The sequence below is a fragment of the Cavia porcellus genome, unplaced genomic scaffold (assembly GCF_034190915.1).
Source record: "Cavia porcellus strain 051 isolate PalLab524CR breed Dunkin Hartley unplaced genomic scaffold, mCavPor4.1 scaffold_8, whole genome shotgun sequence".
NCBI lineage: Eukaryota > Metazoa > Chordata > Mammalia > Rodentia > Caviidae > Cavia > Cavia porcellus.
The window spans coordinates 93,267,765-93,281,468 of record NW_026947491.1 but is presented as its reverse complement, the minus strand read 5'-3'; the positions used below and the strand labels follow the sequence as shown (position 1 = coordinate 93,281,468).

Genomic DNA, 13,704 nt, shown 5'->3' with positions numbered 1-13,704 from the left:
CACGTCACTGTCCCGACACAGGTCTATCATCCTCAGATCCCACCCTGCCCCAGGCCGCCTGCTCACCATGCCTACTGTAACCTTTGTGGTCTGCTCACTGAATCAGATTTATCTTGACAGCAAAAGAGTGAAAACACCTTCACATGTAAAAGCCTACTTCTTCCCACCGTGGACGCGAAGGGACTGTGGCCGGCTCAGCAGCACGTACCTGCACAGCCTCCCTCCGTCTGAGGAAATGTAAACACAGCGGTCCGTGAGGTTCGTGGAGATGGACACGAACTCGTTGATGTACCCGGCTCTGCGCATCAGCCGGAACGTGTGCACCAGCTTCTGGTGGTCTCGAATGACCCCGAGGATGTTGCCTAGTGAAAGAGGTGAGAGAAATAAAGAAGGATCCTGATCTGACTTCTATGTCAGCCAGCGGGAATCCTTGGCAGCTGGGCTGCCATCTGAGAGCACCGTTTCTAGTGGGACACCGCAGTCGGCCTCACTCTGTGGTCCTCGGGGTGTCGAGGAAAGGGGGTGCCCATGAGGGCTGCAAGGCTCGGTGAGAGTATAAGCCAAGAACGCACTCCTGGCAGCACAGGGTGCACTGGACAGAGGCGGGCGGGTATTGGGCAGCCCTGTAGCTCCTGACCTTCCCAGCAGCCCATGTGGCCACAGGCAGTGGCTGCCAGAGAGGGAGGAAGGGAAAGGAGAGGAGCCCCATGCCTAAGTGGCACATCAGACGGGGCCACCACAGCAGCTGCAGAGAGGGCAGCCACACTGCTGGAGCCTGGCCCCCACGGCTCTTCCCTGAGCTGCCTTCGTGTCCCAAATCAATTCGAAACATTTCCCTCTCACGGTCACTGTGACTTTGGGGAAGAGCCAGAGGCCACACAGTGCTGCTGGGTGGCCATGCCTGCCTTCCGCTGGCAGGCTCTCAGCAGCAGTCGTCACCGTATGTCTAACCACACTTCAGAGACACTCACAGAAGAGGACTTCCGGGACTGCTTCGGAAAGCAGGTGGAGGGGGGCGTCTACCGCACAGAGGGACAGAGACTGTTCTGACAGTGGTTTCTACTGTAATGATTCTTTAAAGCTTGGATTCACCATGTATTTTTTTTATCACATCTGTCTGGGCCAAAGGAGAAGAGCTTCTTGCCCAGGCTGCCAACAGCACAAGGATCACATGGCTGGATGCGACTCCCTAAGGGAGGGTCTGGCCATCTCTGCAAGAAGGGCTCAGGGACAGACTTGCTCCTAACCAGGCTGTGCCTCTCTGCGCTCAGGACAGGCCAGCAGCTGGGAAGGGGAGCAGTGCGCCAACCTCGGCAGGGGGCTTAGCACTCCCAGTGCCCCAGCTCCGACTTCTAACATTCCACTGAGGTCCAGCTGGGCCCAGCACTGAAACGTGCTTGTGCTGTGAACACGGGTGCAGAAATAGGCTCCCCGCCCTGCTCTCTAACGCACCCACCATTGAGAAAGACCAGGAACACATTTGGGTAGGAGAGCTCCTCCCCACACAGGAAGTTCACGTCCTCCACTCCCAGGTTGCTGGCTAACTTAACAATGGGTCCGTCTTCCATGTCGGTTGTGATATGAGTCATCAGGGCCAAATTTTTCACCAAACCGCAGGCCTGAAAACAAGACAGTCAGTTCTAAGAACCCACATTAGGAACACAGAACCAGTATGCGTCTGAAAACACCACTCTGCGTGGCAACACAAAGGAGCGTTGCCTGGTAAGGCACTCTGGCAAATCACAAGAGACTGAAATCCACGTACGCCTTAACCCCAGGTAAAACGCTGTAAAACGTTTAGCTGAAGTGCTGAGTGTGGTATCATTTGTAAGTAACGATGACATCATGGAGTGCAACAGAAGAAGAGGATTGTAACAACAGGTATACCCACACGAGCAGCCGCCATACCCGGTGTGATGACACCAGCTGGAACTCTCACCGATTCCTGGTCAGTAAGGGCAAAGAAGAACTAGGGGACTGGTCCAGGCGGAAAGAGCACACACTCCTAGGTCAGAACACGACACTGGCAGAGCCATGGGAGGGAGGGAAACAGTCCCAGATGGTTTCGAGCATCAGCCTCACGAGGCTGGTGACTGTGCAACACCCATGTCAGATGGCCACATCTGGGACTGAAGGGTTACAGAAATCATCTTTGTGCTATGTTTGCAACCTTTTTGTAGCTCTGGAATTATTTCACAATGAAAAGGAAATATGAAATATTTCTAAACTTCCATACAGACAAAAAAAAATATATATATCAGAAACAAAAATACCAGTTAAGGACAAAGCACAGCAAACAGAAAACACATTAAGGACACGTGACATGTAAAGATTATACTGTTAACTCTTTGTACAAAGCAGCCACTTTGTTGATGCTAGCTGAAGCAGTCTCTGGGATATTTAGTATACCCAGGCTGACCATGATAAGCAACGCATACGTGGAAACCTGCAAATGTCCAGTGTACGTGTCCATGTGGCTTTAGGTAAGCCGAGTAATTTCTAAAACTCCCAACTCTTCATGGACATCAACTTTTCACCTTCTCCAAGTTATAACAAATCTCTATACTTTGAACCCCCATCTTTACTCACTGTAAGTTAACTGATGCATTCATTCAGCACATATCTACGAGGCTTCCGTTCTAAACCAGGCTTATGTGAGGAACCTGAGTTACAACGCTGACCGTTCTTCCCCTGGAAGTCCATGACTTAGAATGAACGGCAGCAAGAGAAAGCAGCCACGCTAACACCAAAGCGATGTTAGAGAAGCAACCCTCCAAGACCCCGGTCAGGGCCTGGGTGCAGCCTCAGCGTGCTGTACCTAGGGGACCACACACTCACCACCGGAACAGAGCGGCGACGTCCTCCCAGTGCCCAGCTAAGTCAGGTGCTGCCCAGAACGGACGCGTTATGAGTGTCACGGTGACAGGTCCCACGACTGCCCGTGCGTTGTTTTCCCCTTGTTCTCAGGATAAACTAAAATCAGCAGGGAAATGTGGCCCCCGTATCTCTGCAGGGAAGATGCTGCATCAAATGTTTCTCAGAGAATGGCTCTGGGATGATACCAATCTGGTCTTCTGTTTTGTTTTGGTGTGCGTTTTTGGTACCAGTAATCGAACTTGGGTCCTCGTGCTTGCCAGGCAGGCACTGTGCCACTGAGCTGTGTCCCCGGCCCCCCAGCGTAGTCTTGACAAGCTGCATCAATATTGCTTGCCAGCTAAGTAGCCACCAATGCAAAGGAGCAGCTTGGGGCTGGGCATAGAGCTCAACCTTCCAGACTGGCCCTGTCCAGCAGAGCGGGGGCGGGGATCTCACCTCTCCTTCAGGAGTGTCCGAAGGGCACAGCATTCCCCACTGCGACGGCTGCAGGGAGCGAGGCCCGCTCACTTTTCTGGTTTTTTCAAACTGGGAAGAGATTCTTGTCATCATGCCCAGCGCAGATATGTAGGACAGACGTGACAGCACCTGGGTCACACCCTGGCGATCCATTTTAAATCTCTTCAGAGACCAGTTTCCCTGTGGAGAGACAAAAGATATGAGACCACGCAGGGCCCTTTCCTGAGTTCACTGACGCAGCAGTCGCTTGCTCTGACAAGTTCACTGTAGAAACTGCTCGCCAACAACATCACAGCTGTGATGATCTGCAGGAGCCCAAATGCCACAACCAGGTGCAATCTTAGCAGGCTTCTGCCGGCATTTCCGCAGACCAGGGTGACTGTGAACAGCTGCAGGCAGCCTCAGGGCGGCCGAGCAGGCGTCCTGGGAGGCGCTGCCACCCGCTGACCCAGCTGCTTTCCTGGAGCCGCACGGGAGGTGGTGGCTGCCAGAGCTGCAGCCATCGCGGCCCAGCTCCGGTGGGGCGGCCCGCTGCTCACAGAGACAACTCCTATGGGGTGTGGTATTCAGAGGGCTTCCCAAATTGGGCTTAACTACAAGAAAACAACAGAAAGTGATGGCTAGCAATTCTTGACTGAGGCCAGAGAAATCTAAAAATCGTACACTAGTGATGGTGGGCCCTGCAGAGCTTCCAAGGTCAGCACAGGGCCCACTGCAGCACATGTGCCCCAAGTCAGTGCACCACCGCTGCCACATGCGCAGGCACATTAAGAAGTCCTGCACCCCTCTGCGACTGTCAGCGTTAAAGTAGTCACGTAAATGAGTCTTAACATAAAACCTACCTTCTGTGCACCAGATACTCATATTAAATATACTGGGGGCACACATTAAATTGCCAGAAGTTAAGTTCACGGTAACTCGAGTGAAACTTGGAAACAATACGCATCAACAAAGCAGAGAGAAAGGCCAGAAGTAACGGCAGACTGAAACGTCTTTCTGATTCCAAAGAGGAAAACAGCGTCTGCCGCTCTCCGTGCTCCCTGCAGACCCAATGACACTTCCTAGAGGACACCATGGAGGACCACGCAATTTCAGGAGCGGACGCAGGGATCCAGCCTGCGAGTCCTTGCAGCACGCGGTGCTGAGGTTTCAGACGTTAGCTGGGAGCCCGCATCAGGACCGAGGCTTTGGGAGGCCTCTCCGCAACAGTGAGGATCTGTCACCCGAGAACCTTGAGTTCTTGATCACACGGAAATGAGCTAAATTCTAAGAAGCCTTTTCCACTACAAAATAAAGTAACAGCGCAACCACGTGTGCCCCTCACGTTAGCCAGCTGTGCTGCTCACTCAGGTAACTGCTTTCACCTTTGGAACTGGAATGACTCTAGCAGGCGGACGTAAGCCCGAGAGTGAACAAGGGAAATAAATATCTAGCACAGCGCCCAACACAGCAGCAGCCGCTGAACAGGAAGGAGGCGGGCAGTACAGAAAGACACAGGGAGAGCGTGGGCTCCAGCCTGCAGGGGCGCCCAAAGGCAGGGGAGAGACAGTCTGAAACCGCTCCTCAGAGGAAGCAGGGCTGCGGACGCCCCAGCAGAGGCCCAGGCCAACCCCGCCGGTGAGCAGTCCTGGGGCAGACAAAGCAGCGTCCCGAGGGCACAAGACCTGCCGCCAGCAGCAGTGGGACAACCGAGTCAGGCATCAGGGGCAGGGACAGACCCGGCTCAGTGGCGCGGTCAGCGCTGCGCTCTGCGAGCCGCCCGCACACCCCGCCTGGCCCCTTCCCCGCACTCACGGTGGAGATGGCATTCACCATGCCGTTGGTGATCTGGTCTTGGCGCATGTGTTTCACAACATCAAACTGGGCCGCTCTTTGTTTGGGAATCACCTGGTCTGCGATCTTCTTCATTTCAGAATTAAATTTTTTGAACAAATCTTCAAAGAGAAGAGACAGAAGCTAAAAGAAAAGGAAAGTTCATTTAAATGGAAAATTTCAAAACGTACCACAGGGCTATTTTACCGAGCTCAAGACTTAAGGCTTTACTGCAAAAAACAAGACAAAGCAACTGTTAGAAACAGGAAAAACTTAATGTAACATTAGAAACATTTATCTTAAAGCTTGTTCTGAGTGACGCGAACACAGCTTCCTACGGGCCTCCACCTCTGCAGGTCTGGGCACGGGGCCACAGGTCACGATACAGTCCCCGCGCTCAGAGCACTGCAGTTAGACCAGTTGTTCCCAGACTTTCAGGTTTCACTGACCAGTGATCTCATTTTTAATTCTAAAAATAAAGACACTGAACCCAAAACCAAAAGGGAGGAAAAAGAGAAAGAGGTGGGCACTGCTGCTAAAGAGTGAGTTTTGCTGTCACTGCTACAGCCCCTCAGGAGCGGCTGCCCTCGTCTCGGGGGCCAGCAGGTGCAGCGCTGCCCTATACGGTTCCAGTGCAACCGCTGGCCCCTGCGCGTCTCCACCCAGCCCAGGCTGGAGCCCTGCCCGATGGGTGAGCTGTTCCGACTCGGCCTGAGAGGGGCACCGTGAGAGTCGGTCCCTACGGAACAGCAGCTGCTGCAAGGGACACAAATCAGACTCAGACACCTGCGGCACGCTGGCCAGCAGTGCAAACACAAAGCCAGCAAGGCTCCATGTGAGAAACAGGACTAGGACTCAAGAAATCAGATTAATTAAAGAGAAAACAAGTTAATTAAAGAGAAAACTGAAGGCGAAATCGTAGGAACAGGGAAGACGCCTTCTTGAGAGAGTGAAAGGTGCAGAGCCATCAGGAAATGACAGGCGCACCCCAGTCCCCCAGCCAGCGTAACACTAAGAATGGCCAATACACCCCACATCAGAACAAAGCCGCACTGCCGCACCGCCGACTGGGGAGGCCCAAGCAGGAGGCAGCGCTGCAGGGAAGCGAGGACAGGAGCTCCACGAGCGGAGGAGCGGGAGGGCTGTAACCCTAAGGCCACCCCGTGAGCCCCTGGGCACCACGCCAGCCACAAGTCCTGCCCTGCACACTCAGGAAAGGCCACCCAGCTGGAACACGGGCAGCGGCAGCGGAGGCCACCGCCCTCCCCGCAGACTTCCCCACCAGGGAAGCAGCCCTTCAGGGGCCAGGTGCGGCCCGACACCCTGCAGTCTCGAAAGGCTGCACTCAGAGGGCTGGAGGCAGAGCTACTGGCCTCGGGGCAAGAGAAGCCTGGCACCCAAGCCCACCCTGGAGGAGGCCGGCAGACCTCAGAGAGGTGCCATGCCAAGGGGAGAGGTGCAGCGCAAAGGCCATCTTTCCGGGGAGGCGCAGGAAGGCCACACAGCAGGGCCGGGTCCCACGGAAGGGGCTGCAGACTGAATGCTTCCCTCTGCAGAACCGGGAAAGGAGCGAAGGCCCACTCTCACCACTCCCACTCAGCGGCGCAGAGGAAGAGAAAAAGGAATCAAAGAGAAGCAATGAAACCATGTCCATGTGCAACAACACACGGACCCACACAGAAAGTCCCAAGGAGGCTAAAGAAACTCTCCTGGAAGCAATACATGTGCTGAGCAGGTCGGTAAGATCCAAGGCCAGTAAACCACAGCAAAGGTACTTAAAACACCACCAGCAGAAATTTTTAAAAATCTCAGTGGGAGGGGCAGGGATTTAGCTCAGCGGCATAAGAACCTGCCATGCAAGTAGGTGGCCCTGAGTTCAATTCAATAAAAAAACAAAACAAAAAAATCTCAGTGGGAGAAATATGTAATTCACAGGTTGGAAGATTAAATATTTAGATGTCAATTCTCCCAAACTGACCTATAGATACGGATGCAATCAAGTTACTGGGCATTTATTTATAAAAATGGAGAAACCAATTCTAAATTTTATGTAAAACTGTTAAAATTCCTAAGTTTACAATGATACTCAAAAAGAAGAAAAAACTGTACTACCTGGGTCTGGAGGAAACTGAAGACCTAAATCATTCCTCTCCAAACTGGCTGAAAACACACAGCAGGCGCTCGTCCCCCTTTCTCACATGAATGAGGTCTCAGGCCTCCGAAGTTGCTAACTAGGACAGGACTTCGTTGCACATTCCAATGAAATAGTGGATAACAGAAATGATCATCACAGGCTGCTAAATAAAACCAGCCGTCAGGAGGAAGACCAACGGGGGACACAGCAGGCAAATCAAGAGCCTCAAACACCTGACCCAGTGACCAAGCCCAGCAGCACAAAAAGCAAGACACAACCAGACCTGTCCTTCCTGACAGGACACAGCACAGCACCCATGCGTGGGAAAACCAAACACTCAAATGCTCTGACGAGCCTCCAACCTCTAGATTTAAATACTGATTTATAAAACCTCCAGGAGAGAGGAAGAAAGCAAACACACACACACACACACACACACACACACACACACACACACATATAAATTTAGTTACCACCTGGACTAGGCTCTGGGATAGACAGCCGACAGAGCATTACTTCTGAGTACATCTACCAGAGTATCATTATTTCTGGAAAAGGAATTGTCCTTTGTTGTCTTTATCTACTGGTTTTTCTTGGCACTAGGGACTGAACACAGGGCCTCTACCCCACATACCCAGTCCTCTTTCAGTTTTCATTCTGAGACAACATCTTCCCAAGTCACTAAGTTGCCCGGGCTGGACTCCATCTTGTGTTCCTCCTGCCTCAGCCTCCAGAGTCCAGGGATTAAAGGCGTGAGCTACACCAGCTGGATCCTGGCTTTGATCAGTGAACTGAGTGAAGAAGACCCTGCCTCTTAGGGAAGGTGGGCACCTGTCTGTTGAGGGCCGGACAGAGCAGCAGCCGGAGCAGAAGCAAACTGGCACTTTCCTGCAGCAGGGAGCCCTCTCAGAATGCCAGGCCTCGCCTGCCTTTGGCCCCTGGGGCTCACAGCAGTGGGGACTTTTAGGACTGCAGCCTCGGACGGACAGCTCCCATGCCTCCCCTCCCTGGCTGGCAGGTCTCAGGCTCGGGACTGAGCTGCGGCAGCCTCCGTGCTTCTCCACCTACAGACCACAGACCAGGGGCTTCTCTGCTTTGTACTCATGGGAGCCATTCCCATGAAACATAACAGATTCTACGTGAAAAGCCCAATGTAAGCTACAGTAACATAACAGTAAGGAAATCTGTAGTGGTTCCTTAAAGCAAGCAACTATTCCTTAACAATCTTTGCATAAAAATGGTATTTTTTTTTTTTTTTTGGTTTGGTGTATTAGAGATATATTTCTAAGTCTTTATAAGACATAAACTTTATAGCTGATGAGATACTGAAATGATCTGATGACCGTAATTTGTTTAAGCTCAATGTACAGACAAAGAGAGACGGGAGCAAAGCCAGACTACTTCTAGTGACAATAAATGAAGTTTGGTGATGTGCATGTGGGAACTAATTTTACTATTACATTTCTGGATGGGCTTGAACTTTTTCATGTTTAGTATTTGCAAAAAATCCAGGCTGGAGACTTAGCTCAGCAGCCTAAGTACCTGCCTAGCAAGTACAAGGTTGTGAATTTGATCCCCGGTACCCCCCACCCCCAAAATCCCTAAAGTATTTTACAAGTATATCTAACAAAAGGTGCAAACAACTTTAATGGAGCAAATCAGAAAATCTTATAGAACAACATTAAAGAAAACCTAATAAATGAAAAGAAGATATTTAGGGGTAAGATGGCTACTATCTCAAGACTATTTTTCTGAATTTGATCTGCAATTTAACTCCAATCAAAATCCCTAGGAGATTCTGAATGAAAACTGACAGACAAATTCTAAGCTGATATGGAAAAGCAAAGACCCTGAGGGCTAAGGCAGCCCTGGCAGGGGAAGGCACAGACAAACGGACTGCCGGACAGACAGGCCCCAAGTAGACCCATACACATCTTGCAATGTACCACAGGAGCAGCACGGAAATACAAGACCACAGGACACATGATGCTAGGGAAACTCACTTCCCATTTAGAAGACAAATCAAATGGACTCCTATGGACTCCGAGGGACTGACACAGAAACAGCAAGGGCGCAAGCTTAAAAAGTAAAGAGCAGGAACTATTGAGAAAGGGGTGACAAAACCGACCACAAGCTTACAAACATTAAAAGACTTGATAAAGTAAAAAAAAAGAATTTTGTCAGAGAACACTGTGGCGTGGCCCGGCACGTCTGAACTGAGGAGGAGGAGACAGCTAGGGGCAGGACAGGCTGGGCTGAGGCCCCCTGGAGACTGTCTGGATGGTTTTCCTTAATTAGCAGGTCTGCGGCTCTGAGGGTCCTTGAGCCCCTCCCAAGACCCTGCTCAGGTTTTGTCCGCTGTCCACTCAGCTCCTTGCTTGTCCTGATTAAGTACGGCTGCCCAGCGTCGGTGGCCAGCTGCAGAGTTCCGGCTCTGCCGAGGCTCTCTCTCCTCCTGCAGCCCTCAGACCGTGCCGTGTCTCTCACTACTCTGAGCCTTCACCATGCACCTGTCGGGGGGATTGGGCTCTAGGTACAGACCCCGACAGAATTTAGACTGCAACACACATAACTGGTAAAAAAAAAAAAATTCGGATCCAACACATGTAAAAAATCTCCTTGAAGCCAATAAGGAAAACACAAAGAACCTGAAAGGTGTCTCAGAGGGGAAACAGGATTGGCCAAGAAGCACATGGAAAGACCCAACTCGACAGTCATGGAGGAAACGCTTAGTCAGACCAGAAGGGGCGCTGCTTTCATGCCCTCACCGTGAGACAGACCAGGCTGCGACCAGGGTCTGGTGCGGAGCCGCTTCGACCTTCTCCTGCTAAGCGGGACGGTCAGGGGCCTCCAGGACAAGGGGATGGTCCTCACAGAAACGCTCACGTGTGGGACCCAGGAAATATGAATGACAATGTCCGTATGTAAAAGCGGGAACTATAGAAAACTCTTGATCAGAATCCTATATGTATTACAACAAATCTGCACAAATGGAATGTGATACAGAAATGACACGTACTGCGGAGGCACGCAGTAACACGGATAAGTCTTAAAACTACTGTTGAGTAAAAAAAGTAGTCACAGAAAACATACAGTAGCAATCCTTTTACAAAGCTCAGACAAACATAGTGTAATAACATTTTAAGATTTTAAAATTAAACAATATAGTAAGTCAAGAAAATAACAAATAGAAATATTTGGCTAGTGGGAAGAAAAGAGGAGCAGCGTAATAAATAGGTGGAGGGAAGGTACCGGCCAAGTCCAAGTCTCAAGGTGGGAGTGGCCCAAGGGTGACTGCTATGGAACTTTCTTATGTTAAAAATGAGGTAAGGAAAATTCATGCTATTAAGCCACGGCGAGGGTTTCACAGCAGGGTGGTCAGGGCAGCCGGCAGCAGCCGGCACGGAGGTGAAGGACTGGAGTGTGAGCAGCTTCCCACAGACCCATCAGCTGCAGCAGGAACCGCAGTCTGGACAGGACACCAGCGGCCAAGCCCAGGAGGGCGAGTGGCCCAGGCCCTGTCCCTGCAAGACGGGCCCAGGCCTCACGGAAGTTAAGCTCAAGGAGACCTGCAGTCTCACTGGACAGAGAGCAGGGGATGACCGGCAGCTGGACAGCAAGGGGGAGGAAGCAGAGACCCAAGAGACAAAGCCAGGTCCTGTGTCCTGACTGCTGCCCCTCTGCCAGACCCTGCCATATGTGCGCGCGCGCGTGCGCGCGCGCACACACACACACACACACACACACACACACACACACGGGGAGGTGTGGCTGCTGTGCCCACTCAGCCCCACCTCCCGGCAGACGCTGGGGCAGCCTTGGTCCAGAGTAAGGGGAGGACAGCGGAGTGACTCACATCTACGCCCCAAAGTCCCACAGTTCATTTTGTTCCCGGAAAACACTACAGGGCCCTGATGCCAGTGCAGCCCAGAGCCCTGGCCACCCTCCAGCAGAGGCCACCACTGCACACCGACGCAGAAGACACCCAGCCAGGCCAGGCTGGCCCGCACCTGGCTCCCACTACCAAGTCACGGCTGGCTGTGGTAGGCCGTGCTCTGGAACAATGCAGTACGCGGCTTACTACAAATAAAGAGCAACACACGCCACAGAGGCCACCACTGCTAGCCCTGCATAACGACTCGCCTTCTCCCGTTGGTCAGCACTCTACTGTCACGGAGCAAGCAGGTTTCAGGTCCACTCACAAACACTGAAGTACGGAGGGGCACTAGACTCACAGGCATTACTTAATCAGAGAAACGTGCTGGGTGTGGGGAGTTTTTTAAACAAAGGATCTGCTGAAAGGTATACTGGACTGGTATACTGGTATACTGGACTCTTAAGCCACGCAAGTCACGCGAGGCTTCTCCAGGTGACCACCTGAATAGAGAACCCCGGGCCGGGGCCTTGCGCTCTCGCTCCAGGTCAGACGCGTCCTTCCGCTCTGCCACCCAAACCAACTCTGCAGCAGACGGCAGAGGCCGGGATCTTGGCCACGAACTTCCCGTCACCAGTGTTCTAAAAGCAAAGCCCTCCTCGGAGAGCTTAATCCCCTCCGGGCAGACCCAGCGGCCTGGCCTCCCTCGGGCAGAAGAAGGACTGTGGGAAGAGCAGGTGCAGGCCGGAGGGACGGCCGCTCCCCACTTCCTGTGGGAGCTAAGCTGGCAGCGGACTGAATGAGCGGCCGGACAGAACCAAATGCCCTCGACCTCCACCACAAAAGCCCAGTTCTCCTTCAATGAGTGCCCTGCACTTAGCCACTTTTGTCTCAAATTATGACAAAGTTTCTTTGGATCGCAGCTGAATTTTTTGTGGCCCCCCAAAGAAACAGCCCTGCTAGTAAACCAGTGAGAAGGGCACAGTCGGCAGAAAAGCTCCCGGTTAACAAACTTCTCAAGTTGAGGAAAATAATGCTGTCCAGTTAGCAGAGCAGGGAGAAAGTGCAAGGCCCAGCTGCACGCTCCAGCAAGTGATTTAGGTCAAGAGTGAGACAGTGAGAGCGGCCCAATGCGGCGGGAGCCGATGCTCTCGGCCCTCACTGCTGCTGCAGGTCTGTCCACCTGCTGAGGCTGCGCACATCATATTTAAGGGGAAAACACTGACAGCTCATCAACTGATTTTCAATGAAAATGCTAAAAAAATTAATAAAGAAGTTAAGCCGCTGAAATACAGTTTCACCAATTAGCTTAATGTCAGAGAATTCTAATTAGGCGTCTTGAGATTGCTATTTAGTGTTTAAGCCTTCAGAGTGCCAAATTCTCCTTTTCACACAAACTGGTTGCAAAATTAAAGACATTAGGCAGCCTTAATTACATTATCAGAACAGCTGGGATTAGGCAATCTCTGAAGTCAAGACGGCATTCTTTTGTCCCGGGTGGAAATCCCTGGCTTTCCAGGGTGCCGGATTTTGGTGCCATTCCATATCTCACCCAAACAAAGCAAGCTGTATTAGAAACAAAAAATTTGCAGACAAAGAATAGAGTAATGCACAGCAAATAATGAACACATTACCGAAAAAGAAAAGGTAGGTGAAAAGATTAAGCCTGAAGCCGGTAGGTTTTGCTAACACCTCCGCTGGCGGCCAGCCCACCGAGCCTCTGGCGGCAGCGACACAGAACCCATGAACCGGCCCAGCCTGGGGAGGGAGGCCGCACTGTTATCTGAGGCTCAGGCACATCCCGCTGCCCCTCCCAGGGGGTGCAAAATTAGCGGCTATTGTTTTGGCACATTTTTGCCCACACAATGCCTTCTGTGTCTACGCTGTCTAGAAAGCCAGGCTTCCCTGCACTGGGGGACCCCCTTTCCATTCTCCTTTCCTAAGCAGCAGGATAATCGCTCCTTCACCCTCCTGCTCCAATCCTAAGGCCTCCAAATCACCGACTTTATAAACTGGGCTTGGGTAACAGCAGGACTTTCTCCTACTGAAACACACTGAAAGCCGGGGCTGGTGATGCACAGGTCCTTGCGTGGACTCAACCCGGACAGGGTGGAGACGCGCTCACCCCGCATCGGCCGCTGCCAGAGCCTTGAGGTCCAGACACCAGCTTTCCCTAAACTGCTGCGGTATCTGAGGGCCAGCTTGTCACCTCCGTTGCAGCCCTGTCTACAGCTACCATCACCAGCCACTCACTCCTCTCTGCTCCAAAGCAGTCTACACTGCAGCTTAGGTCACAGCACTCTCCTGACCAACAGCTGCCAGTGTGAATAAACCCAGACTTACAGGCTCCAGATAACCCAGGCCCACCTCTCCCCAGCACTGCCCACGCACGGCGCCCTCACTCCCACCAGCCTAACTGTCCCCCACACCTGCTGGTGTGTCTCGATAGAATTCAGCCTGGTGGGCTATATGACACTGGCTTCTCCTCATGTGGTGCAGCCTGAACTTATGACACGGCTGGCTTCGAATGTGTTATTTTTCAAGGAGGTCT

General features: G+C 52.1%; 1 protein-coding gene across 3 annotated transcripts in view; it reads right to left on the bottom strand.

Moving 5' to 3' along the window:
* Positions 1 to 13,704, bottom strand: part of Polr3b (RNA polymerase III subunit B) — an 82,226-nt gene that overhangs the window by 42,169 nt on the left and 26,353 nt on the right. For all 3 annotated transcript variants that reach the window (XM_063255500.1, XM_063255501.1, XM_063255503.1), the window contains 4 exons: positions 5,128 to 5,289; positions 3,313 to 3,513; positions 1,457 to 1,619; positions 209 to 362 (listed from right to left, as the gene is read on the bottom strand). In XM_063255500.1, the coding sequence (XP_063111570.1) occupies positions 209 to 362; positions 1,457 to 1,619; positions 3,313 to 3,513; positions 5,128 to 5,289 (680 nt within the window). The remainder of the gene's footprint in view (positions 1 to 208; positions 363 to 1,456; positions 1,620 to 3,312; positions 3,514 to 5,127; positions 5,290 to 13,704) is intronic.